Source organism: Bufo bufo, chromosome 5 (genome assembly GCF_905171765.1).
Source record: "Bufo bufo chromosome 5, aBufBuf1.1, whole genome shotgun sequence".
Classification (NCBI taxonomy): domain Eukaryota; kingdom Metazoa; phylum Chordata; class Amphibia; order Anura; family Bufonidae; genus Bufo; species Bufo bufo.
In genome coordinates, this window is record NC_053393.1 from 254,236,152 (window position 1) to 254,263,646 (window position 27,495).

At 42.4% G+C, this 27,495-nt stretch overlaps 1 protein-coding gene across 3 annotated transcripts in view; it reads right to left on the bottom strand.

Annotated features, from left to right (window-relative positions):
* The window catches only part of ADCY1 (adenylate cyclase 1), a 573,552-nt gene that overhangs the window by 468,521 nt on the left and 77,536 nt on the right, over positions 1-27,495 (bottom strand). For all 3 annotated transcript variants that reach the window (XM_040433282.1, XM_040433283.1, XM_040433284.1), the window contains exons 2-3: positions 3,646-3,795; positions 217-335 (exon numbers count right to left, since the gene is read on the bottom strand). In XM_040433282.1, coding sequence (XP_040289216.1) covers positions 217-335; positions 3,646-3,795 — 269 coding nt within the window. The remainder of the gene's footprint in view (positions 1-216; positions 336-3,645; positions 3,796-27,495) is intronic.

The following is a 27,495-nucleotide window of genomic DNA, read 5'->3' on the forward strand; positions in this document are numbered from 1 at the left end:
TATATGGCACCAAAGAACCCAGAGCTTACATTTACAAATCAATGTGAATACTAAATGATGTCCTCAGTTGTTAATCTGTACATAGAATGTAATGATTGTTATACATGCATCGTAAGAAAGAGACTCACTTAAACAGGAGTGTCACTACATGTCACTACATATTTGTAGTCAGAGTTTCCATTTAAAAAATATTTTATGCTTAGATGTCAATCTTACCTAACATTGTCATGTCTTTGAATATAAATCTTATGGAAAATTCTGTCAGGTGGCTTCAGAAAATCTTCCTTCATTTCCATAGCAACATTTCTAGGTAAAAGACTCATTAAAAGACGCTCCTAAAGGAAACACATTTGAAACATAATTTAATATTCCTAAGGGTTCCAGTGAAATAAAATATACTTCTGATGCCATAGTATAAACTTGACATTCAGTCCTCTCTCCACCCATCGCGAGGAGCAGTTATTGTCTCTACACGGGACTGAAGAGTGGCACTGCTTCTGGAGAAGGTGATAACTAACGCCGTCTATAATACTGTATTATACTGTATTATGGTGCACAGCTTTCTGATTTTACACCAGCCATTGCTGCTTAGATTACTTTGTGGTACAATTAGTGACAATTGTAGTGCACATTGTTGCATCTTAAGCCACTCCCGTTTGTTGAGCTGGTAAGTGTTCTGCATTGCAACCCAGATGGGCAATGTCACAGAATGTGGTCGCACTCTGGTGCCTCCATAATATGGAGAGAAGACCACCACCACCACTGCAGAAACATGGGCAGTACCAGCAGAGATGAAGACGTACACCTGGTTCCAAACAGCTCAAGACTACCTTTAAAAGACCAGCACCACTCATTGGGTCATCAGGGGAGAGCCGTCCAGAAGTACCAGGTAGGTCTTTGCACCCCCAGACCATCATAAATGAGTAGAATTTACTGGCATTTATAAGATGGTCTTGAGAAACACGCAGCCTGTTAATTACAGAAGTGAACAGAATAGACATGTAGGCCTGGCTATGAAGAATGAAAGGCATAAACTGATGCACATTATAACTAGTGTGTGCTTTTTAGTACCTCAAAGGGGTTGTGCCATGAAAAATGGTCTGCATTTCTCACACCAGCATCTGGCTCTGAATACTTTTCTAACTGCATGTAATTAAAAATTTAGTTTAGCCAGTGAGCTATTCCATAAAATGGATCTGTATAGCGCCACCTGCTGTTTTTTCTTTTCCTTATTTCTTGCCCACCTCACTGAGCTGGTCAAATGTGCTCAGTTTAAATATTTAACTGCCACTTACCCTATCTTCAGTTAGAAGCTGTGGCAGGGAAAGAGCTACAGCAGAAAGGAGACACCCCCTGAGAAAGGAGACCCCCCCCTGAGAAAGGAGACCCCCCCTGAGCTGCCAGCCTGTATGTAATACATCTAGCAGAACAATTGGAGCAATGAATGGGGAGATCTCTGGACCCATGTACACCCAGGTACAGGGCTGTTCTAGCTTTGTTAAAAAGAGACTGTCATATACTATATGATCTCTGATTTTCCTTTTTTAAATCAATCATGGCATAACCCCTTTAGGAAGTTCTCAGTTCTGTGTTTTTCTTTAAGAAATTAAAGGGGGAAATGAGATTATACACATAAGGAAAAAATGTAATGGCATGTATCTTTTTTGTAAGAATCAAGATGCCAGCCAATTTAAAGATGTAAGTAATTCCCCTGCTGATTTTAGATTTGTTCCCTTCAAAGCATTTACCTATCAGCAATAATGATTCATTTACATGAGAGAAAACATATTAAAGAGGACCTTTCATCTGTTTAGCCCTAGTCTAATTAGGGTCTTACCTTATAGGGCGGCCCCCACTGATGTCATAGCACTCCCTGGCTATGAGCGGTGCGCTCTGATTGGATGCGTTCACAGCCAGGGAGAAGAGAACCGCTCCAGTCTCCGCCTAGTATAACCAAGTCATCTTATTAGAATATAAGGTGCCAAAATCAATGGGGAACCACAGTGGAAAAAAAAAAAAAAAAGTGTGATGACATCAGTGGGGGCCGCACTATAAGGCAAGAGCCTAATTAGACTAGGGTTAAACAGATGAAAGGTCCTCTTTAAACACTTTGTTATGCTACTGTATCTAAAACAAAGAGAAACTAATACATTTAGAACACAAGTTACAAAACCTGTCTAATCCAAATTCAGCCATATGCTTACAGTAGTGCGAATCAATATAAGAAATGGTGTCATATATCTTCTCCAGTTAAGACTCTTCTCCTCCCGTCCTCCTACAGAAGGTTAGGGGCTCACTGAGAGGTCCAGGTACCGCTGCTGCCCACAGAGGTCTATGGAGGGGGAGGAGGCTGAGAAGCCCTACGTACTTCAGGGGAGTGAATTTTCATCATTGTGGGAAAAAAATGCTGCACATTGTATAATGGGCAGCACATTTAATGCACATCTTTTTTGACCAAAAAATTGCATAAAATATCCCATTCACTTGAATTGCTAGAGGAAAGCTATTGAATCGGGTTAAACTGTGAGCAGGTCCTCTACATTGTAACTGAAAACTGTGGCCCAGACCAGAGGGTTTCTGCTGCAGAATCTGCAAAATGAAATACAACCTCTTTGAAGATCAACCCAACTACATTTATTAAAAGGGGTTGTCCCATGTAAAATATCCTACATTTTTCAAATAGTGCCTCAAATCTGCGTATTTGCATGTAATTAAAATTAGCAAAGCCACTGAAATCTATCTGTATAGCCCCAGCTGCTCAATTCTATCCTTCAGCCACCACCAGCCATATCTACTGTTAGAAACTGGGACATTCACAGGGAGAGAGCTGCAGCAGTAAGGACACGTCCCCTAAGAAAGGACACTCCTTCAAGCTGCTAGATTGAAGTAAATATAGCAAAGCAATTGGAGGAGGGAATGGTTGGGGGGAAAGGGGTCAGATCCTTAGTAAGAGAGATATTGTCAATGTACTATATGTAGTCTGATTTTCATTTTTTACATTACTCATGGGATAAACCCTACAAAGTAGACCATAAAGTCATCTTTTGCGTAAACCTCAATAGCAGCTACATTTAACAAGTACTGAATATATAAATAATACAATATAATACAATCACTTTTGTGATAAGATAGTAATAAGAGGCTGGCAGAAAGAGAAAGGGTATGGACCCAGGTGAAGGTCAACATGCAGCAGGCACGGACCACGAGCAGGAGGAGCTGAGCAGACTGATGGTTCAGTATAACTTGTGCTTTAGGGTGCGCTCACAGATTTCTTTAGCTGAATTTTCTGTAACTGGAAATCAGTTCCGTTCATTTCAAAGGGCCGGCAAGGACATTGAATTCCGCAAGCTTCATTCAGGGGAATGGAACTGATTTTCAGTTGCAGAAAATTCTGTGAGAAAAACGTCAGCGTGTGAAGGCACCCTTATACAGGTAAATTCCTGAAGTCAGGAGTCGGTCCTATCAGTGACTGACAGCCTTCCCTCTCCGATAGAGGTCAGTCACTGATAGGACCGCCTCCTTGACCAGTGATACTAAACCCACAAAGCTCTCTGTCTGCTCCGCTCCTCCTGCTCTAAACCCTGCTGCCTGCAGCTTACATTGCATTTTCATGGTGACAGAGTCCCTTTAATAGTGCACACTGACCTGTTTTTCATTTTCATCTTCCAGCCTGAGCCTGTCCTCTATGCAGTTTCTTGCCTGAAGAAAAGCCTTTCTCTGGGCCCTTTCTGTCAAAATCCGCACGAAGACCCCAGACAAATTTACACTGACAAAAAGAATAGTATTGGCCACAAGCTGAAAATAAAACACAGAGTTATTATTAGCCTTGTGAATTATTACATTTCAACACCATTCTAGTAGTCAAAATGTCCGGCTTACATGTTAGAAGCTAAGCATTGTTGCCACACAGTCTATGACTAGAAACAAACCAAGGAGATACGATGTCTGAAACTCTGGCAATTTGAAGTCAAGAAATGTGTATCCATCACAATTTAGCACCGTAGCCATGAAAAAGGCATTTATATTCAGTTGAACTTTTGACAGATTTTTTTTTTCCTTTTAATGCCCTCTGAGGCCCACCACACCCTTTAAATTGTGAAGTGGGTTCTACTGGGCACTGAAATGCCATAAATGTGGACAGAAACTGCTGTTTGGGTACACTGCCGGATTCAGCACAGATTTTGTTCGATTGGGTTACTATTGAACCTCCTCTGGATACCAGTACAGCCATTTTCTGACAACCATACTTTTTCCTTTCTTTCTATGGAGCCGTATGACCCATTGACTGTAATGGGAACCAGCAAGATCCCCAGCATAAATGCCAGGATTCAGCCGGCCAAAAAACTTTGTGTGCAGCAATGTTTGTCCATCCGAATCCCGGCATTTATAGTCTATGGGATCCAGAGAACTCCGGCAGGTTGTTCTCTCTATGAAACTAGCTTAGTGTTGTAATGCTTTGTAACTCTCAGTATTATAATGAAAGTTGCCTATGAGACCGAGCCTGGGGCCTAGCTGGCAGGTCCAGAATCCACTGTAAGACCCTGGGCTGGGGTTAAATTGGATATCTGAGCTGCATTGCTGGAAACAGCAGGGGGTTAAGTGTGGGGGAGGGGGGTACATTCTTTTATTATTTTATCATATTTGAGAGTACTAAGGCAGGTTTGTTATAACTTGCCCAAACTCTTTAAGGACAAAGAAACTTTCTTCAAACATGAAAGTGTTCAACACAATTTGAGTGTCGATATAATACATTTGCTTTGGCCCACATATTTTTAACGACGTAGACGACAGTAAATGATATGACTGTAGCGTTTACTACTAAAGACCCAGAAAAAGTTAGAAGCACGTATTACTGCAAATTTTATTGGTTAAAAATGATCAGTTTTATTACCACAGACAATATTATTGTTAATTTTTTCACAAAAAACATTCTGGGCAACTTTAGATAGGTCCAATGGTAAATCTAGACCTTACAGATTAGCCGACATTACACACTCACATATTATTCCATATACTATCTGAACATTTTTATATAATTAACATTTGAGTAATATTATTGGTGCCATTCTCTGCATGTTGGACGAGGGTGTACACTGGCACGTGACTACAACTTCTGAATGAACGTTATGCTCTATAATTAGAGACGCTTTTGTTCCCTTTGCTATGTATTCGTTATAGGATAAATTAGCAGATATCAAACAGCTCTTTGTTTTAATAGATCTTATTCATGAGGTTGATTGTGGTGAGCACGGAGTAGTGACATAATGCCAGCCTCGTAATATAAATACCATGGAAACAGCCACCCTACTCAAGACGCAAAAAATCCCTGCATTCTTAGCATCCAGCTCCTGCAGGAAACCTAAATATAGAGCGTTTGTAAAGACCCCGGAGGAAACTCAAAGACAGACATAGATTAGTACAGGAACTATTTCCTCATACGTATGCAGAATTATTGCTTGAAATTAGATTTTCACACGACACAGCAACAGCATTAGGTGGAATTAGTCAGATTAAAAGCCCTGCAGCTCACCAGTGCATACTGCTCCCCTGAGAAGCCTAAGGCTGAGTTCACACGGGCGAGATTTCCGCGCGGGTGCAATGCGGTAGGTGAACGTATTGCACCCGCACTGAATCCGGCACCATTCATTTCAATGGATCTGTGTACATGAGCGTTTTTTTTCACGCATCACTTCTGCAATGCTTTAAAATCGCAGCATGTTCTATATTCTGCGTTTGTAACGCAGGACAGGCCCCATAGAAGTGAATGGGGCTGCGTGAAAAACGCACTGCATCCGCAAGCAAGTGCGGGTGCGATGCGTTTTTCACTGATGGTTGCTAAGAGATGTTGTTTGTAAACCTTCAGTTTTTTATCACGCGCGTGAAAAACGCATCAAAACGCATTGCACCCGCGCGGAAAAAACTGAACAACTAAACGCAATCGCAGACAAAACTGACTGAACTTGCTTGCAAAATAGTGCGAGTTTCACTGAACGCACCCTGAACGCATCCTGAGCCAATCCGTCACGCCCGTGTGAACCCAGCCTAACCGTAGTACGATTTATGACAGCAAAAACACCCAGATCTGAGCGAAGGTACAGGGAATCTGAGTGAAGGTACAAGTAATCTAAACAAATGTACAGGTAATCTGAGCGAATGTACAGGTAATCTGAGTAATGTGCTACAGGTAATCTGAGCGAAGGTACAGGTAATCTGAGAGAAGGTACAGGTAATCTGAGAGAAGGTACAGGTTATTTAAGCGAATGTACAGGTTATTTAAGCGAATGTACAGGTAACCTGAGTAATACGCTACAGGTAATCTGAATGAAGGTACAGGTAATCTGAGAGAAGGTACAGGTAATCTAAGCGAATGTACAGGTAAACTGAGTAATGTGCTACAGGTAATCTGAGCGAAGGTACAGGTAATCTGAGTAATGCGCTACAGGTAATCTAAGCAAATATACAGGTAATCGGAGTAATGTGCTACAGGTAATCTGAGCGAAGGAACAGGTAATCTGAGCGAAGGTACAGGTAATCTGAGTAATGAACTACAGGTAATCTGAGCAATGCTCTACAGGTAAAATGAGTAATGCTCTACAGGTAACCTGAGTAACGTGCTACAGGTAACCTGAGTAACGTGATACAGGTAATCTGAGTAAAGCTCTACAGGTAATCTGAGTAATGCACTACATATAATCTGAGTAATGCATTACAGGTAATCTGAGTAACGCACTACATATAATCTGAGTAATGCATTACAATTAACCCGAGTAATGCGCTACAGGTAACCTGAGCAATGCGATACAGGTAATATGAGCAATAAACTACATGTAATCTGAGTAATGCTCTACAGGTAATAAGAGTAATGATCTACAGGTAATAAGAGTAATGATCTACAGGTAATCTGATTAATGTTCTACAGGTAATCTGAGTAATGTTCCACAGGTAATCTGAGTAAAGCTCTACAGGTAATCTAAGTAATGCGCTACAGGCAATCAGAGTTAAGTACTACATGTAATCTGAGTAATGCATTACAGGTAATCTGAGTAATGCACTACATATAATCTGAGTAATGCATTACAGGTAACCCGAGTAATGCGCACAGGTAATCTGAGTAATGTGCTACAGGTAAATTGAGTAACGTGCTACAGGTAATCTGAACAATGTGCTACAGGTAACCAGAGCAATGCGATACAGGTAATCTAAACAATGCCCTACAGGTGATCTAAGCAATGCAATACAGGTAATATGAGCAATGCACTACATGTAATCTGAGTAATGCGCTACAGGTAATCTGAGTAATGCGCTAGAGGTAACCTGAGTACCGCGCTACAGGTAATCTGAGTAATGCATTACAGGTAATCTGAGTAATGCATTACAGGTAACCTGAGTAACGCGCTACAGGTAATCTGAGTAATGCATTACAGGTAATCTGAGTAATGCATAACAGGTAATCTGAGTAATGTGCTACAGGTAATCTGAGTAATGTGCTACAGGTAATCTGAGTAATGCGCTACAGCTTCTCACTCTCAAGAGATATGGCATTTTCTCGTGTCTCAATGTGTATACAGTGGGTGCCTACAATAAGATGTAGTCTTAATTGATTTATTGGTATTTTTATGATATATAATGGACAGTGGGAGAATCATGAGGAGCTGGATGTAATTATCTTTATACTTTTGGGGAAGGATTGGAACATTTAGGTTGGCACGGGTACATGAATGGTACCTGTGTACACTATGTCCTCTTCTTATTCCCTGAATTTAAAAAGGAGAGTGAGAAGCTGCAGGGGCGGGATTTGGTGTCCAACGATTGGTTACTGAACCGCCCGGGTACTTATTGCCCTTGTCTGCATATAACAATGTGATGGTACAAGACGAGACAGAGGGGATATGATAGAAACTTTTAAATACATAAAGGTAATCAACAAGGTAAAAGAGGAGAGAATATTTAAAAGAAGAAAAACTGCTACAAGAGGACATAGTTTTAAATTAGAGGGGCAAAGGTTTAAAAGTAATATCAGGAAGTATTACTTTACTGAGAGAGTAGTGGATGCATGGAATAGCCTTCCTGCAGAAGTGGTAGCTGCAAATACAGTGAAGGAGTTTAACCCTTTCAGGACCAAACCATTTTTCACCTTAAGGACCAGGCTATTTTTTGCAAATCTGACCAGTGTCAGTTTATGTGTGAATAACTTTAAAACGCTTTTACTTATCCAGGCCGTTCTGAGACAGTTTTTTCGTCACATATTGTACTTCATGACACTGGTAAAATGGAGTCCAAAAAATTCATTTTTATTTATAAAAAAAAATACCAAATTTACCAAACATTTGGAAAAATTTTAAAATTTCAAAGTTTCAATTTCTCTACTTCTATAATACATAGTAATACCTCCAAAAATAGTTATTACTTTACATTCCCCATATGTCTACTTCATGTTTTGGGAATGACATTTTATTTTTTGGGGACGTTACAAGGCTTAGAAGTTTAGAAGCATTTTTCAGAAAATTTCCAAAACCCTTTTTTTAAGGACCAGTTCAGGTCTGAAGTCACTTTGTGAGGCTTACATAATTGAAACCACCCAAAAATGACCCCATTTTGGAAACTACACCCCTCAAGGTATTCAAAACAGATTTTACAAACTTTGTTAATCCTTTAGGTGTTCCACAAGAGTTATTGGCAAATGGAGATGAAATTTCAGAATTTCAGTTTTTTTGCTAATTTTCAATTTTAATCCATTTTTTCCAGTAACAAAGCAAGGGTTAACAGCCAAACAAAACTCATTATTTATGGCCCTGATTCTGTAGTTTACAGAAACACCCCATATGTGGTCGTAAACTGCTGTACGGGCACACGGCAGGGCGCAGAAGGAAAGGAATGCCATACGGTTTTTGGAAGGCAGATTTTGCAGGACTGTTTTTTTTTACACCATGTCCCATTTGAAGCCCCCCTGATGCACCCCTAGAGTAGAAACTCCAAAAAAGTGACCCCATCCAAGAAACGACACCCCTCAAGGTATTCAAAACTGATTTTACAAATGTTGTTAACCCTTTAGGTATTCCACAAGAATTAATGGAAAATAGAGATACAATTTCAAAATTTCACTTTTTGGCAGATTTTCCATTTTAATATTTTTTTTCCAGTTACAAAGCAAGGGTTAACAGCCAAACAAAACTCATTATTTATGGCCCTGATTCTGTGGTTTACAGAAACACCCCATATGTGGTCGCAAACTGCTGTACGGGCACACGGCAGGGCGCAGAAGGAAAGGTGCGCCATATGGTTTCTGGAAGGCAGATTTTGCTGGATTGGTTTTTAGACACCATGTCCCATTTGAAGCCCTCTGATGCACCCCTAGGTTAGAAACTCCAAAAAAGTGGCCCCATTTTGGAAACTACGGGATAAGGTGGCAGTTTTGTTGGAACTATTTTAGGGTACATATGATTTTTGGTTGCTCTATATTACACTTTTTGTGAGGCAAAGTAACAAAAAATAGAAATTCTGAAATTTCATCTCCATTTGCCATTTACTCTTGTGGAACACTTAAAGGGTTAACAAAGTTTGTAAAATCAATTTTGAATACCTTGAGGGGTGTAGTTTCCAAAATGGGGTCACTTTTTGGAGTTTCTACTCTAGGGGTGCATCAGGGGGGGGCTTCAAATGGGACATGGTGTAAAAAAAACAGTCCAGCAAAAACTGCCTTCCAAAAACCAAATGGCATTCCTTTCCTTCTGCGCCCTGCCGTGTGGCCATACAGCAGTTTACGACCACATATGGGGTATTTCTATAAACTACAGAATCAGGGCAATAAATATTGAGTTTTGTTTGGCTGTTAACCCTTGCTTTGTAACGGGAAAAAATGGATTAAAATGGAAAATTTGCCAAAAAATTGCTGTTTTGGCACTGTTTTTATTTTTTATTATTTACAACGTTCATCTGACAGGTTAGATCATGTGCTATTTTTATAGAGCAGGTTCTTACGGACGCGGCAATACCTAATATGTGTACTTTTTCTTTTATTTATTTAGGTTTTACACAATAATATCATTTTTGAAACAAAAAAAAAAATCATGTTTTAGTGTCTCCATAGTCTGAGAGCCATAGTTTTTTCAGTTTTTAGGCGATTGTCTCAGGTTGGGTATCATTTTTGGGGGATGAGATGACGGTTAGATTGGTACTATTTTGGGGTGCATATGACTTTTTGATCGCTTGCTATTACACTTTTTGTGATGTAAGGTAACAAAAAAAGGTTCTTTTTTTTTTTGTGTTCATCTGAGGGGTTAGGTCATGTGGTATTTTTATAGAGCAGGTTCTTACGGACGTGGCAATACCTAATATGTCTACCTTTTTTAATTTATCTAGGTTTTACACAATAATATAATTTTTGATAAAAAAAAAAAAAAAATCATGTTTTAGTGTCTCCATAGTCTGAGAGTCATAGTTTTTTCAGTTTTTAGGCGATTGTATCATGTAGGGGCTCATTTTTAGCGGGATGAGGTGACGGTTTGATTGGTACTATTTTGGCGTAAATGCGACTTTTTTGATCACTTTTATTACCTTTTTTGGGAAGTAAGGTGGGCAAAATTTCTATTTCCTCATAGTTTTTATTTTTTTGGCGTTCACCGTGCGGGGAAAGTAACATGACTGTTTTATAGATCAGGTCGTTACGGATGCGGCGATACCTAATATGTGTAGTGTATTTTATTTTTAACATTTTTATTCAGTGATAAATGTTTTTTTTTTATCTTTACTTTTTTCACTTTTTTTACCTTTTTCTTTTACCCAGACCCACTTGTTTCTTGAAGATCCAGTGGGTCTGATGTCTGTATAATACAGTACAGTATATAGTGTATTGTACTGTATTTTACTTACACTTTGTCTGAACAGATCTATGCCTTTAGCACAGATCTGTTCAGCACCATGGACAGCAGGATGCCTGAGAAGGCATCCTGTTGCCATGGGAACCTTCCGCGTCTGCCACAACTGCGCAGACGGGGAAGGGTAAGGAGCGGGGCTGTCTGGGGGCTCCCTCCCTCTCCCATCGGGGGGCTGCAAAGGTACAGCAGCCCTCCCATGGGAGAGGGAGGGAGCTCCCTGACTGTTAACCTTTTCCATACAGCGGTCCGTACGGACCGCGGTATGGAAAGGGTTAAACGGCTGACATCGCATCACAGATGTCAGCCGTTTATACCAGAGTGTCAGCAATGTGCTGACACTCTGGTATACCCACTGGCCACCAACGATTATTCAAGAGGAGGCAGGCGGGGGATCGCGATCCCGCCTGCCGCATCGCCCGCACCGCCTGTAACACCCCCCTCCCTGCACCATCCACCGGCATAACATCATTCAGGGGTGCAGGGGGGGGTGAAAAATCGTTATTTTGGTAATTTTAAAGTTTCTGATCCCCACGGTCAGGGACCGCGGAGATCAGAAACTGCAGAAAGCGCTACAAACCGCAGGTCTGAATTGGCCTGCGGTTTGCAGCGATCGCCGATAGGGGGGGTCACAGGACCCCCCTCGGCATTGACCCAAGGTGCCTGGCTGTGTGTAACAGCCGGGATCTCAGCGCTGTCACCATGTCTGCAGACATGGTGACAGTTTAATGCCATGACGTGTATACTCGTCATGGAGCGCTAAGTAGCAGTGCTCGTCATAGGTCGGGAAGGGGTTAAGCATGCATGGGATAGGCATAAGGCCATCCTTCATATAAGATAGGGCCAGGGGCTATTCAAGAGGAGGCAGGCGGGGGATCGCGATCCTGCCTGCCGCATCGCCCGCACCGCCTGTAACACCCCCCTCCCTGCACCATCCACCGGCATAACATCATTCAGGGGTGCAGGGGGGGGTGAAAAATCGTTATTTTGGTAATTTTAAAGTTTCTGATCCCCACGGTCAGGGACCGCGGAGATCAGAAACTGCAGAAAGCGCTACAAACCGCAGGTCTGAATTGGCCTGCGGTTTGCAGCGATCGCCGATAGGGGGGGTCACAGGACCCCCCTCGGCATTGACCCAAGGTGCCTGGCTGTGTGTAACAGCCGGGATCTCAGCGCTGTCACCATGTCTGCAGACATGGTGACAGTTTAATGCCATGACGTGTATACTCGTCATGGAGCGCTAAGTAGCAGTGCTCGTCATAGGTCGGGAAGGGGTTAAGCATGCATGGGATAGGCATAAGGCCATCCTTCATATAAGATAGGGCCAGGGGCTATTCATAGTATTCAGTATATTGGGCAGACTAGATGGGCCAAATGGTTCTTATCTGCCGACACATTCTATGTTTCGATGTTACATGGGGTGTGTCGTATTCACGTTTTTACTTTATAAATTTTATATTTCTGTATGCTCTTGTCTTGTTTTTCTCCCCTGAACAGCTCTATATAATATACTTCATTGAGGCATTTTTGCCTATAGATCTTGCAGTACACGTACGGTTATATAACCATTGGGACCGAGAATAGTGTTATTAGTCGGGAGGGGCGGGTGGACCTGTCAGGTGATGTGATGCACTCAGGTAACAGTCAGGTGACTGCTGTGTTTGCGTTCCACTCAATAACAGCTTCCTGCGCTCCACAGTTATTTAGTTTGTCTTTTGCGCATGCGCTGTCAGACTTCCTGATGCCGTTTTTTCGCCGGAATAAGTCCATGCTGGTTAGCAATCTATCATGTCCATAATCTTTGTTTTTAATCTGGTGTGCACATAGTTTTTCAATATTTATCATTTTAGACACTTTATGGCTTTTTATGGCTAGTGAATGTAATGACATTATATGAATTTTTATGGAGATTATGGATCACAATATTGCACTGATTGAAAATATTATATATGCACATATTTTGTTTAAATCATGTTTTATATGAATTTTTATGATAATCACATGTAATTAGCAATTATGTATTTTACCTATATATGTAATCAGCACAATTTGTATGTATCACTGCTTTAAAAAAGTCCCAGTGTGAGGACTGAAACGTCGCATTGGTGATTAAAGAACACATTTTTTAACTACGACCTATGGGAGTGCCGTGGAATTTCTATTATATGTTATCTTTGAATAGAGGATTGTTTCCATAGCCGCTGGCACACCATCTACCTTTTTTCATTGGTGCCGCTTCCATTTCTTTTTAGTAAGATATATGACAGCTATATGTATCTAAGCCATATGACACCTACTATAGGTGTCATATAGCTTAGATACATATAGCTGTCATATAACTTAGATACACATAGCTGTCATATAGCTTAGATACATATAGCTCTCATACAGCTTAGATATGTTTGGCTGTCATATAGCTTAGAAACATAGCTATCATATAGCTTAGATACATATGGCTGTCATATAGCTTTGATATAGATATAGCTTAGATACATATAGCTGTCATATAGCTTAGATAGGATCACAGGGAGGGAGCAGGCACACTGTTGAATCTTTCTGCACGGCTGCCGGCATGCGCGATCCCTCACAGGAGCCACGGCAGCCAGAGGAGGGGGGGGGGGCACATAAGGCTCAGACATTTTGTGTACAGAGCTGGGCCACTCCCTAAGGCAGGGATAAGCCTGTACACGAGACATCACCACCGGAGCCTGGTGGATGACGTCAGGGGTCACGTGACCCCCATCGGCAGTTCAGAAAGCCTGCAGAATAAATAATGTGAGTAAATTACAAATGTATTTTTAATAATCTTATAAGCCACAATAACATATATAGATATAACTCGGATAACCCCTTTAACTGTTCTGCCCTAGCTGAGCTCTGGCAGAAAGTGGAGGGGGGAGGGCTGCTTTAGATGCTGATATCTGCTCAATGGTAGAAGCATGGAGCTGGTCTTGTTTGAAAGCCTGACATTTCAGGTTTTCATACAAGACCAAAATGACAGCTAAAGTAAAAGCAACAGAGGAAATATCACTGTTAGAAATCGAGTCGGGAATAATGGCAGGTAAAACCTGCTTTTACTTTCAGCAACATTCACTGCATCCCGATTTCTAACAGTGATATCTTCCCATGTACTGAAGATATTGCTTTCATTCTAGCATTCAAACAATACAAAGCTCATATCTCTAGCTGGTATCAAACCAGAGATATGAGCAGTTAAAGCCCCCCCGTCAGTCTGGATGATAGAATGAGGGAGCAGCTGCAGAGCCGACAGGCTGCAGGAGGAAAGGAAAATAAAAAAAATATAGAAATGTGGTATTATCATCAGTGTACTGACCCACATAATAAAGTTATGGTATTTTTACCACACAGTGAACACCGTAAATAAATTCTACAAAATAATGTAAAAATTGCTGTTTTATCTTTCCCTGTAAAAATAAAATAATAAACATTTTTTACAACACTGTATATACCTCAAAATGGTCCCTAAAAATCCTACAACTAATCCCATAAATCCCCCTATTTCTTGTCATTGGCAGCAGTGGCAAAGAGGGGAGGGAGGGACTCCTTCTCCCCTGTGCTGCTGAGGAGAACATGGCATGTGCTGAGAGCACCGCACGCCATGTTCTCTGATACTAGGCTGTGCAGTAGCGCAGCCTAGTAACGGTAAAATGCAAATCCCGGTATCGAATCAATCCAGGTACAAAAGTATCAAAACCTAGTGCAACCCTAATACATAATGCACCCCACCATGGTCCCCGAAGAGTGATTAATGCCCCATTAGTGCCCCCAGTATTATTAATGCCCCCATTAGTGGCTCCCAGAATAAAGATGCTTGTGTAAAAAAACAATACCTCATCCATTTGTACATGCAGGACACTCGCTCCTCATTGAATGCAGCAAGACCTGAGCAGCCAGCATGATGATGTGATCACAGTGGGGGTGCAGGTCCTGCTGCATTTAATGAGGAACAAGTATCCTGCGAGTGCAAGTGGAAGAGATAAGTAATTATTTTTTAAACCCCTGCAAGGCCTATTTTACTTAGTGCACCCTTTTTGACCAGCCGTTAGATGGGTGCAGTCCTGTCTAATAGACCATTAAAAACAGGCCCATTGATTTCAATGGGTCTGTCTGGACATCAAAACGGACAAAAATAGGAGATGTGAATAGACCCATTGATTTCTACAGGTTCTAAAAATGGCCATGTGACAGCCATTACTTAAACAGCCACCACACAACCATTTTTCCCATCCATGTGAATGTAGCCTACGGTTGATTCATATGGTCATTCAAATTTCCATCGAGAAAACACAGATACCTGGACATCCATATGACATCCAGCTGAATGAGTCTCGGACGGATAGGAAAGAGGAATAGTGTATGATGGGAGTTTTTCGGCACGCACCAAAAGTGAAGTGAGATTTGCACCATTTACTTCAATGACTACTATGAGGACACAGAAATTACTGCTGTCAGGATCAGGCCTAATACCCTGGAGTCATCAGCACCTATACAACAGATCTTCCCCTGTATATAATATACCACACCTCTGGAATGTCTTCAGACTCTTTTCATTTTTTTGACATTTTATTGCTAATACAGCTAAAAGTACTATAAGCACTTTTTTTTCTTTCTACGAAGCTGTGTGACGGATTCAATTTTTGGAGGACACCTTGTAGTTTTAATTGGGATCACTTTTTTATTGCTTCTTATTCCCTTTTTTGGTGCCGAAAAAACAAAAACAGTAATTCTTCCTTTTTTTTTTTTTTTTTTTTGCAGCATTCACCGTATGAAATAATTTGCATAGTGTAGTAGTGCAGGTTGTTACGGACGCAGTGATACCAAATGAGTGGAGATTAAATTTTTGCAATTTTTTCCATTGAAAAGCTTTTTTAAATTTTTTATCTAATACTTTTTTAGTACTTCTTTAAAAGGGTTTCTATCACTTCGTATGACATAATTAGCTGTCAGACACTAGCGATCCGCTAGTGTCTGCTCTGGCCAACCATCCTAATATAACAGCTTTTGGGGCACCCGTTTTGCTAAAAAAAAAGAACTTTTATAAATATGCTAATGAGCCTCTAGGTGCTATGTGGGCGTCATTAGCACCTAGAGGCTCCGTCTACCTTCATAAACAGCCGCCGCCCAGCGCGTCCCTCCAGCCCGCCCATGTCCTCCGGAATGCGATCCTCCGCGTGACGCAGCGGACGAATTCTCGCGCATGCGCCGTGCGCGGCTGTATTCGGCGCATGCGCAGTGAATGTCTGACCGCTTCCCTGCTCAGACATCTCCACTGCGCCTGTTCCTTGGAGCACTATGACGTCATCGGCGCAGGCGCAGTGGAGATGTCTGAGCAGGGAAGCGGTCAGACATTCACTGTGCATGCGCCGAATACAGCCGCGCACGGCGCATGCGCGAGAATTCGTCCGCTGCGTCACACGGAGGATCGCATTCAGCAGGAGATGGGCGGATCGCTAGTGTCTGACAGCTAATTATGTCATACGAAATGATAGAAACCCTTTAAATCATTTAGTAGTCCCACAAGAGGACTATTATAGGCGAACTTTTGATTGCTTCTAAAATACATTGCACTGACATTATGCCCTGACATAACGTGCAAAGTATATGAAGTATGTGAAAGAAATATTATGCAGGTTTCATCCTTGCGCGTGGTAAAACTAGGATTTGCTATGATGATTGTTCCACGTGGAAGCAAAATCCTAAACATCCTGTAAATACAGATCATTCTCTGCTTTGTGGGTTTTTAATGTTCACATTATTCCTCACACATAGCAGCACCCATTACTCATGTGGTTACTAGCCTAACATGGATCTTGTACAGTCGTGGCCAAAAGTTTTGAGAATGACACAAATATTAGTTTTCACAAAGTTTGCTGCTAAACTGCTTGCTGCTAAACTGAACTGATGGTAGCGCTCACCTTTTCTTCTCCGGACAAGCCTTTTTCCAAATGCCCCAAACAATCGGAAAGAGGCTTCATCGGAGAATATGACTTTGCCCCAGTCCTCAGCAGTCCATTCACCATACTTTCTGCAGAAGATCAATCTGTCCCTGATGTTTTTTTTGGAGAGAAGTGGCTTCTTTGCTGCCCTTCTTGACACCAGGCCATCTTCCAAAAGTCTTCGCCTCACTGTGCGTGCAGATGCGCTCACACCTGCCTGCTGCCATTCCTGAGCAAGCTCTGCACTGGTGGCACTCCGATCCCGCAGCTGAATCCTCTTTAGGAGATGATCCTGGCGCTTGCTGGACTTTCTTGGATGCCCTGAAGCCTTCTTAACAAGAATTGAACCCCTTTCCTTGAAGTTCTTGATGATCCTATAAATTGTTGATTGAGGTGCAATCTTAGTAGCCACAATATCCTTGCCTGTGAAGCCATTTTTATGCAACGCAATGATGGCTGCACGCGTTTCTTTGCAGGTCACCATGGTTAACAATGGAAGAACAATGATTTCAAGCATCACCCTCCGTTTAACATGTCAAGTCTGCCATTTTAACCCAATCAGCCTGACATAATGATCTCCAGCCTTGTGCTCGTCAACATTCTCACCTGAGTTAGGCCTCATGCACACGACCGTATTTTTTTGCGGTCCGCAAAACGGGGTTCCGTTTTACCGTGATCCGTGACCGTTTTTTCATCCGTGGGTCTTCCTTGATTTTTGGAGGATCCACGGACATGAAAAAAAAGTCGTTTTGGTGTCCGCCTGGCCGTGCGGAGCCAAACGGATCCGTCCTGAATTACAATGCAAGTCAATGGGGACGGATCCGTTTGACGTTGACACAATATGGTGCCATTTCAAACGGATCCGTCCCCATTGACTTTCAATGTAAAGTCTGGAGTCCCTTTTATACCATCGGATCGGAGTTTTCTCCAATCCGATGGTATATTTCAACTTGAAGCGTCCCCATCACCATGGGAACGCCTCTATGTTAGAATATACTGTCGGATATGAGTTAGATCGTGAAACCTCATTTCCGACAGTATATTCTAACACAGAGGCGTTCCCATGGTGATGGGGACGCTTCTAGTTAGAATATACTACAAACTGTGTACATGACTGCCCCCTGCTGCCTAGCAGCATCCGATCTCTTACAGGGGGCCGTGATCAGCACAATTAACCCCTCAGGTGCCGCACCTGAAGGGGTTAATTGTACTATAATATCCCCCTGTAAGAGATCAGGGCTGCCAGGCAGCAGGGGGCAGACCCCCCCCTCCCCAGTTTGAATATCATTGGTGGCCAGTGCGGCCCCCCCCCCCCCTTCCTCCCTCTATTGTAATAATTCGTTGGTGGCACAGTGTACGCCCCCCATTGGCCCCCCTCCCTCTATAGCATTAACAACATTGGTGGCCAGTGTGCGGCCTCCCATCCACCCCCCCCCCCCCTCTCATTGGTGGCAGCGGGTTACTAGCAATAGTACAATGAATAGTACAATTCATACTTACCTGGGAGCTGCGATGTCTGTGTCCGGCCGGGAGCTCCTCCTACTGGTAAGTGACAGGTCATTTAGCAATGCGCCGCACAGACCTGACACTTAACAGTAGGTGGAGCTCCCGGCCGGACACGAACATCGCAGCAGCCGGTAAGTATGAATCTTCTACTATTATACTATTGCTAAGTAACCATGGCAACCAGGACTGTAGTAGCGTCCTGGTTGCCATGGTTACCGATCGGAGCCCCAGCGATTAAACTGGGACTCCGATCGGAACTCCGCTGCCACCAATGATGGGGGGGGGGGGAGATGGGAGGCCGCACACTGGCCACCAATGTTGTTAATGCTATAGAGGGAGGGGGGGCCGATGGGGGGCGCACACTGTGCCACCAACGAATTATTACAATAGAGGGAGGGAGGGGGGGGCGCACACTGTGCCACCAACCTATTATTACAATAGAGGGAGGGAGGGGGGGGGCCGCACTGGCCACCAATGATATTCAAACTGGGGAGGGGGGGGGGGAGGGTCTGCCCCCTGCTGCCTGGCAGCCCTGATCTCTTACAGGGGGCCGTGATCAGCACAATTAACCCCTTCAGGTGCCGCACCTGAAGGGGTTAATTGTGCTGATCACGGCCCCCTGTAAGAGATCGGGTGCTGCCAGGCAGCAGGGGGCAGTCTTGTACACAGTTTTTAGTGTATTCTAACTAGAAGCGTCCCCATCACCATGGGAACGCTTCTGTGTTAGAATATACTGTCGGTTCTGAGTTTTTACGAAGTGAAAACTCAGCTTTGAAAAAGCTTTTATGCAGACGGATCTTCGGATCCGTCTGTATAAAAACTAACCTACGGCCACGGATCACGGACACGGATGCCAATCTTGTGTGCATCCGTGTTCTTTCACGGACCCATTGACTTAAATGGGTCCGTGAACCGTTGGCCGTGAAAAAAATAGGACAGGTCATATTTTTTTCACGGCCAGGAAACACGGCTCACGGATGCGGCTGCCAAACGGTGCATTTTCCGATTTTTCCACGGACCCATTTAAAGTCAATGGGTCAGCGAAAAAAAACGGAAAACTGCACAACGGCCACGGATGCACACAACGGTCGTGTGCATGAGGCCTTAACAAGACGATTACTGAAATGATCTCAGAAGGTCCTTTAATGACAGCAATGAAATGCAGTGGAAAGGTTTTTTTGGGATTAAGTTAATTTTCATGGCAAAGAAGAACTATGCAATTCATCTGATCACTCTTCATAACATTCTGGAGTATATGCAAATTGCTATTATAAAAACTTAAGCAGCAACTTTTCCAATATCCAATATTTATGTAATTCTCAAAACTTTTGGCCACGACTGTACATGCTTCACACTAACTACCGCAGACTAGATAAAATAGTAAAATCTCTTGCTTATGAACAGTGGCCTACATTTACTAATACTGTCAGATTTATCACACTGGCAGATAAATCCGGCGCACCTATAGACTGTCTACTCTATGATTACACCACCTATTTGCTGGCTTTTTTTACATAAAAAAAATGCACCAAACAAGCGCATTTGTGGCCATACTCTACCACATTTAGCCCACACCCCTTTTCCCACAAAGCTACGTCCCATATCCACTAAGCCACGACACTTAGCAAACAGGCTGCAAACACTAATCCAAAAAAGGCACTATGGAATACCAATATAAATAAGTATTTAAAAATATTCTTTATTAAATTAATTACAAGTATACATGATAAGACAATTTGGCAGCGATAGACGTGATGTAAAAATTGATACAAAGACATGGCTAAGACGCCCCTAGCAAGGTAAGTCACCTCAAGAGGAAATGTAGGATTATATCCTGCCCCAACCTCCCCAAATATGCTACTTTTATCTATAGTGGTAATATTGCACAACTAGTATGAATCAAATAAACGGCCTTGATAATTGGTGATGAGTCATCTGTAGGAGGTCACAAACCCTAATGCAGTGTCACAAATATGATGTACAGATGACACCAAAATGCTGTTTTGCAACCTCATTAATCCATCACAATCTCTAGTGCACAATTGTAACTAGACAATGATGCCAAACGTGCAATTCCACAAACAATTAACCCCACATAGAACAGTAGCCTAGGGTTAAGAGTAGCTACTCAGTCGTAATCACATAAATGGTCTCTAACATACCTAAGGACATGAGAAATAATACGAAAAATAACAAAAGGTGGGGTTTTTTTTGTTTTTTTTTTACTTTATATAATGAGCAGTATAGGTATTCATAAATTGGTGTATTCACATATATATATATATATATACAGTCATGTGAAAAAATTAGGACACCCTTTGAAAGCATGTGGTTTTTTGTAACATTTTTAATAAATGGTTATTTCATCTCCGTTTCAACAATACAGAGAGATTAAAGTAATCCAACTAAACAAAGAAAACTGAAGAAAAGTCTTTTCAAGATCTTCTGTAAATGTCATTCTACAAAAATGCCTATTCTAACTGAGGAAAAAGATAGGACACCCTTGCCCCTAATAGCGAGTGTTACCTCCTTTGGCTGAAATAACTGCAGTGAGACGGTTCTTGTAGCCATCTACCAGTCTTCGACATCGGTCTGAGGAAATTTTACCCCACTCCTCAATGCAGAACTTTTTCAGCTGTGAGATGTTTGAGGGGTTTCTTGCACGTACAGCCCTTTTCAAGTCACCCCACAGCATCTCAATGGGATTCAAATCTGGACTTTGACTTGGCCATTCCAGGACTCTCCATTTCTTCTTTTTCAGCCAATCTTTGGTTGATTTACTAGTATGTTTTGGGTCATTGTCATGTTGCATGGTCCAGTTCCGCTTCAGCTTTAATTTTCTAACTGATGGTCTCACATGTTCTTCAAGCACCTTCTGATACACAGTAGAATTCATCGTGGATTCTATGATGGTGAGCTGACCAGGTCCTGCTGCAGCAAAGCAGCCCCAAACCATGACACTTCCACCTCCATGCTTCACAGTTGGTATGAGGTTCTTTTCTTGGAATGCTGTGTTTGGTTTACGCCAAACATGTCCTCTGCTGTTGTGTCCAAATAATTCAATTTTGGACTCATCTGTCCAAAGAACATTATTCCAGAAGTCCTGGTCTTTGTCAACTTTATCTCTGGCAAATGTCAGTCTGGCCTCGATGTTTCTCTTGGAAAGCAAAGGTTTCCTCCTTGCACACCTCCCATGCAAGTTAAACTTGTACAGTCTCTTTCTGATTGTAGAGGCATGTACTTCTACATCAACAGTAGCCAGAGCCTGCTGTAGTTCTCGAGATGACACTTTAGGGTTTTTGGAGACCTCTTTTAGCATCTTGCGGTCTGCTCTTGGGGTGAACTTGCTGGGGCGACCAGTCCTGGGCATGTTGGCAGTTGTTTTGAAAGCCCTCCACTTGTAGACTATCTTCCGGACAGTGGAATGGCTGATTTCAAAATCTTTTGAGATCTTTTTAAATCCCTTCCCAGACTCATAGGCTGCTACAATCTTTTTTCTGAAGTCCTCTGACAGCTCTTTTGCTCTCACCATGGTGCTCACTCTCACTTCAACAGTCAGGAGCACACCAAACTAAATGTCTGAGGTTTAAATAGGGCAAGCCTCATTCAACATGCAGAGTAACGATCTACTAATTATGTGCACCTGGTGTGAGATCTGAGCCAATTTAAGAGGGAATACATGTGAGGGTGTCCTATCTTTTTCCTCAGTTAGAATAGGCATTTTTGTAGAATGACATTTACAGAAGATCTTGAAAAGACTTTTCTTCAGTTTTCTTTGTTTAGTTGGATTACTTTAATCTCTCTGTATTGTTGAAACGGAGATGAAATAACCATTTATTAAAAATGTTACAAAAAACCACATGCTTTCAAAGGGTGTCCTAATTTTTTCACATGACTGTATATATATAGTTCTATATTAGTGAGTATGGTCCAAATATAATCAGTCCAAGCTTTTGGTGAATATAGTAGTTTTATTAATTAGAATATGAGCAGTATACAGTGGGGCAAAAAAGTATTTAGTCAGCCACCAATTGTGCAAGTTCTCCCACTTAAAAAAATAAGAGAGGCCTGTAATTTTCATCATAGGTACACCTCAACTATGAGAGACAGAATGGGGGGAAAGAATACAGGAAATCACATTGTAGGATTTCTAATGAATAAATTGGTAAATTCCTCGGTAAAATAAGTATTTGGTCACCTACAAACAAGCAAGCAAGATTTCTGGCTCTCACAGACCTGTAACTTCTTTAACCACCTCCCGACCACCTAACGCAGGGATGCGTCCTGCCGGGTTATTCCTCCTTGACGCATCGGCGCGTCATCTCGCGTGAGCCAATATTTCCTAGGAGCGCGCGTTCACAGGATCGCAAGGTAAACGAGTTGATCTACAGCCTGCCAGCGGCGATCATTCGCTGGCAGGCTGTAGATGCGATTATTTTAACCCCAGAAAAGTATATTAGACGCTGTTTTGTTAACTTGTTAACAGCGTCTGATATACCTGCTACCTGGTCCTCTGGTGGTCCCTTTTGCTTGGATCGACCACCAGAGGACACAGGCAGCTCTATAAGTAGCACCAATCACCACACGACACTACACCCCCCCCCCCCCGTCACTTATTAACCCCTTATTAACCCCTGATCACCCCATATAGACTCCCTGATCACCCCCCTGTCATTGATCACCCCCCTGTAAGGCTCCATTCAGACGTCCATATGTGTTTTGCGGATCCACCCATTGCCAGAACTATATAGAAAATGCCTTTTCTTGTCCGCAATTGCGGACAAGAATAGGACATGTTCTATATTTTTGCGGAACGGAAGTGCGGACCCGGAAGTGCAGATCCGCAATTCCGGATCCGAGCAGGACAAAGTCTGTCCCCATAGAAATGAATGGGTCCGCAATTCCGTTCCGCAAAATGCGGAACAGAATTGCAGACGTGTGAATGGGGCCTAAGGGTCCCTTATCACCGCCAGTTAGTTAGTCACTCTATAGTATCTGTAAGTGATCAAGACTGATCGCAATCAGATCTATATCAGTACATTAGGGTCACCTTAGGCTCTACAAAAAACGCAGTGTTCGCCCGATCAGGCCTGATCTTGTGCGCACACTTGCGTTCAGTCCGCCCCACCGCAGTGACAGAAATGTTTTTTTTCTGATCACTGCAAAAACACCGTAAAATCGCTGCGGCGCTATAAAGATCACTTGTGAGCTTTTTGGATCTTTATTAGCGATCGCAGCTTTTTTGGCAGAGATTTTTTCATCCACATTGATCGATGCGAATGAAGAAATCTGTGCCGTTCACTTTTTCTTTCAGCCCAGAGGCTGAACGAAAAAAAAAAATCTCATTACCCGTATGCTCAATATAAGGCCTCATGCACACGACCGTGCCGTTTTTTGCAGTCCGCAAAGCGCGGATGCGCAAAAAACGGAAGGCGCCCGTGTTGACTTCCGCAATTTGCCGGCGCCGGCAATATAAATGCCTATTCTTGTCCGCAAAGCGCGGACAAGAATAGGACATGTTATATTTTTTTAGCGGGGCCACGGAACAGAGCCACGGATGCGGACAGCACACGGAGTGCTGTTCGCATCTTTTGCGGCCCCATTGAAATGAATGGGTCCGCATCCGAGCCGCCAAAACGGCGGCTCGGATGCAGACCCAAACAGCGGTCGTGTGCATGAGGCCTAAGGAGAATAGCAGAAACTCCTAATGCTGGCCATACAAGTAATGATTGCTGAGACCCTCAAATGCCAGGGCAGTACAAACACCCCACAAATGACCCCATTTTGGAAAGACACCCCAAGGTATTCGCTGAGGGGCATATTGAGTCCATGAAAGATTGAACTTTTTGTCACAAGTTAGCGGAAAGGGAGGCTTTGTGAGAAAAAATAAAAATAAAATTTCCGCTAACTGGTGCCAAAAAAAAAAATCTTCTATGAACTCGCTATGCCCCTCAGGGAATACCTTGGGGTGTCTTCTTTCCAAAATGGGGTCACATGTGGGGTATTTATACTGCCCTGGCATTTTAGGGGCCCTAAAGCGTGAGAAGAAGTCTGGAATCCAAATGCCTAAAAATGCTCTCCTAAAAGTACTCGTTGGACTTTCGGCCCCTTTGCGCATTGGCTGCAAAAAAGTGTCACATATGTGGTATCGCCGTACTCAGGAGAAGTAGGGCAATGTGTTTTGGGGTGTATTTTTACATATACCCATGCTGGGTGAGAGAAATATCTCTGTAAATTGACAACTTTGTATAACAAAATGGGAAAAGTTGTCATTTACAGAGATATTTCTATCACCCAGCATGGGTATATGTAAAAAAAATACACCCCAAAACACATTGCCCTACTTCTCCTGAGTACGGCGATACCACATGTGTGACACTTTTTTGCAGCCTAGGTGCGCAAAGGGGCCCAAATTCCAATGAGTACTTTTAGGATTTCACAGGGCATTTTCTACGCATTTGGATTCCAAACTACTTCTCACGCTTTAGGGCCCCTAAAATACCCCACAAGTGACCCCATTTTGGAAAGAAGACACCCCAAGGTATTTTGTGAGGGGTATGGCGAGTTCATGTAAAATTTAATTTTTTGTCACAAGTTAGTGGAATATGAGACTGTAAGAGAAAAAAAAAACATTTTCCGCTAACTTGTGCCAAAAAAAAAAAATATTCTAGGAACTCGCCATGCCCCTCACGGAATACCTTGGGGTGTCTTCTTTCCTAAATGGGGTCACTTGTGGGGTATTTATACTGTCCTGGCATTTTAGGGGCTCTAAAGAGTGATAAGTAGTTTGGAATCCAAATGCGTAAAAAATGCCCTGTGAAATCCTAAAGGTACTCATTGGAATTTGGGCCCCTTTGCGCACCTAGGCTGCAAAAAAGTGTCACACATGTGGTATCGCTGTACTCAGGAGAAGTAGGGCAATGTGTTTTGGGGTGTATTTTTACATATACCCATACTGTGTGTGAGAAATATCTCTGTAAATGACAACTTTTTAATTTTTTTTATACAAAGTTGTCAATTTACAGAGATATTTCTCTCACACAGCATGGGTATATGTAAAAATACACCCCAGAACACATTGCCCTACTTCTCCTGAGTACGACTATACCACATGTGTGACACTTTTTTGCAGCCTAGGTGCGTAAAGGGGCCGAAAGTCCAACGAGTACCTTTAGGCCTTACAGAGTTGCTCACAATTTAGCCCCGCCCAAAATGCCAGAACAGTAAACACACCCCACAAATGACCCCATTTTGGAAAGTAGACACCCCAAGGTATTCACTGAGGGGCATAGTGAGTCCGTGGGAGATTTTTATTATTTTTTGCCAGAAGTTAGCAGAAATGGAAACTTTATTATTATTTTTTTTTTTCAGAAAGTGTCATTTTCCGCTAACTTGTGAAAAAAAATTAAATCATACATGAACTCACCATGCCCCTCCGCGAAAAACTTTGGGGTGTCTTCTTTCTAAAATGGGGTCATTTGGGGGGTATTTATACTATCCTGGCATTCTAGCACCTCAAGAAACATGACAGGTGCTCAGAAAGTCAGAGCTGCTTCAAAATGCGGAAATTCACATTTTTGTACCATAGTTTGTAAATGCTAGAACTTTTGCGCAAACCAATAAATATACACTTATTGGATTTTTTTTTTATCAAAAGACATGTAGCACAATAAATTCTGACACAAACTTGTATAGAAATGTAATTATATTAGAACAATTTAACTAGAGAAAGTTAAAAATACACTTTTTTTGAGAAAATTGCGGCCTATTTTGATTAATATCGTAAAAACGAAAAATCTTAGCAGCAATCAAATACCACCAAAAGAAAGCTGTATTTGTGAGAAGAAAAGGAGGTAAAATTCATTTGGGTGGTAAGTTGTATGACCGAGCAATAAACTGTGAAAGTAGTGTAGTGCAGAATTGTAAAAAGTGGTCTGGTCATTAAGGGGGTTTAAGCTAGGGGAGCTGAGGTGGTTAAGAGGCTCCTCTGTCCTCTACTCGTTACCTATATTAATGGCACTGTTTGAACTTGTTATCAGTATAAAAGACACCTGTCTACAACCTCAAACAGTCACACTCCAAGCTCCACTATGGCCAAGACAAAAGAGCTGTCGAAGGACACCAGAAACAAAATTGTAGACCTGCACCAGGCTGGGAAGACTGAATCTGCCATAGGCAAGCATCTTGGTGTGAAGAAAACAACTGTGGGAGCAATTATTAGAAAATGGAAGACATACAAGACCACTGATAATCTCCCTCGATCTGGCGCTCCACGCAAGATCTCACCCCGTGAGGTCAAAATGATCACAAGAACGGCGAGCAAAAATCCCATAACCACACTGGGGACCTAGTGAATGACCTGCAGAGAGCTGGGACCAAAGTAACAAAGGCTACCATCAGTAACACACTACGCTGCCAGGGAGACTCAAATCCTGCAGTGTCAGACGTGTCCCCCTTGTTAAGCCAGTACATGTCCGGGCCCGTCTGAGCATTTGGATGATCCAGAAGAGGATCGGGAGAATGTCATATGATCAGATGAAACCAAAGTAGAACATTTTGGTAAAAACTCAACTCGTCGTGTTTGGAGGAGAAAGAATGCTAAGTTGCATCCAAAGAACACCTACTGTGAAGCATGGGGGTGGAAACATCATGCTTTGGGGCTGTTTATCTGCAAAGGGACCAGGACGACTGATCCATGTAAAGGAAAGAATGAATGGGGCCATGTATCATGAGATTTTGAGTGAAAACCGCCTTCCTTCAGCAAGGGCATTGAAGATGAAACGTGGCTGGGTCTTTCAGCATGACAATGATCCCAAACATACCACCTGGGCAATGAAGGAGTGGCCTAGCCAGTCTCCAGATCTCAACCCCATAGAAAACCTTTGGAGGGAGTTGAAAGGCCATGTAGCCCAGCGACAGCCCCAAAACATCACTGCTCTAGAGGGGATCTGCATGGAGGAATAAGCTAAAATACCAGCAACAGTGTAAAAACCTTGTGAAGACTTACAGAAAACGTTTGACCTCTGTCATTGCCAACAAAGGGTATAAAGAACTTTTGTTATTGACCAAATACTTATTTTCCACCATAATCTGCTAATAAATTCTTTAAAAATCAGAATGTGATTATCTGTATTTTTTTTTTTTCATTATGTCTCTCATAG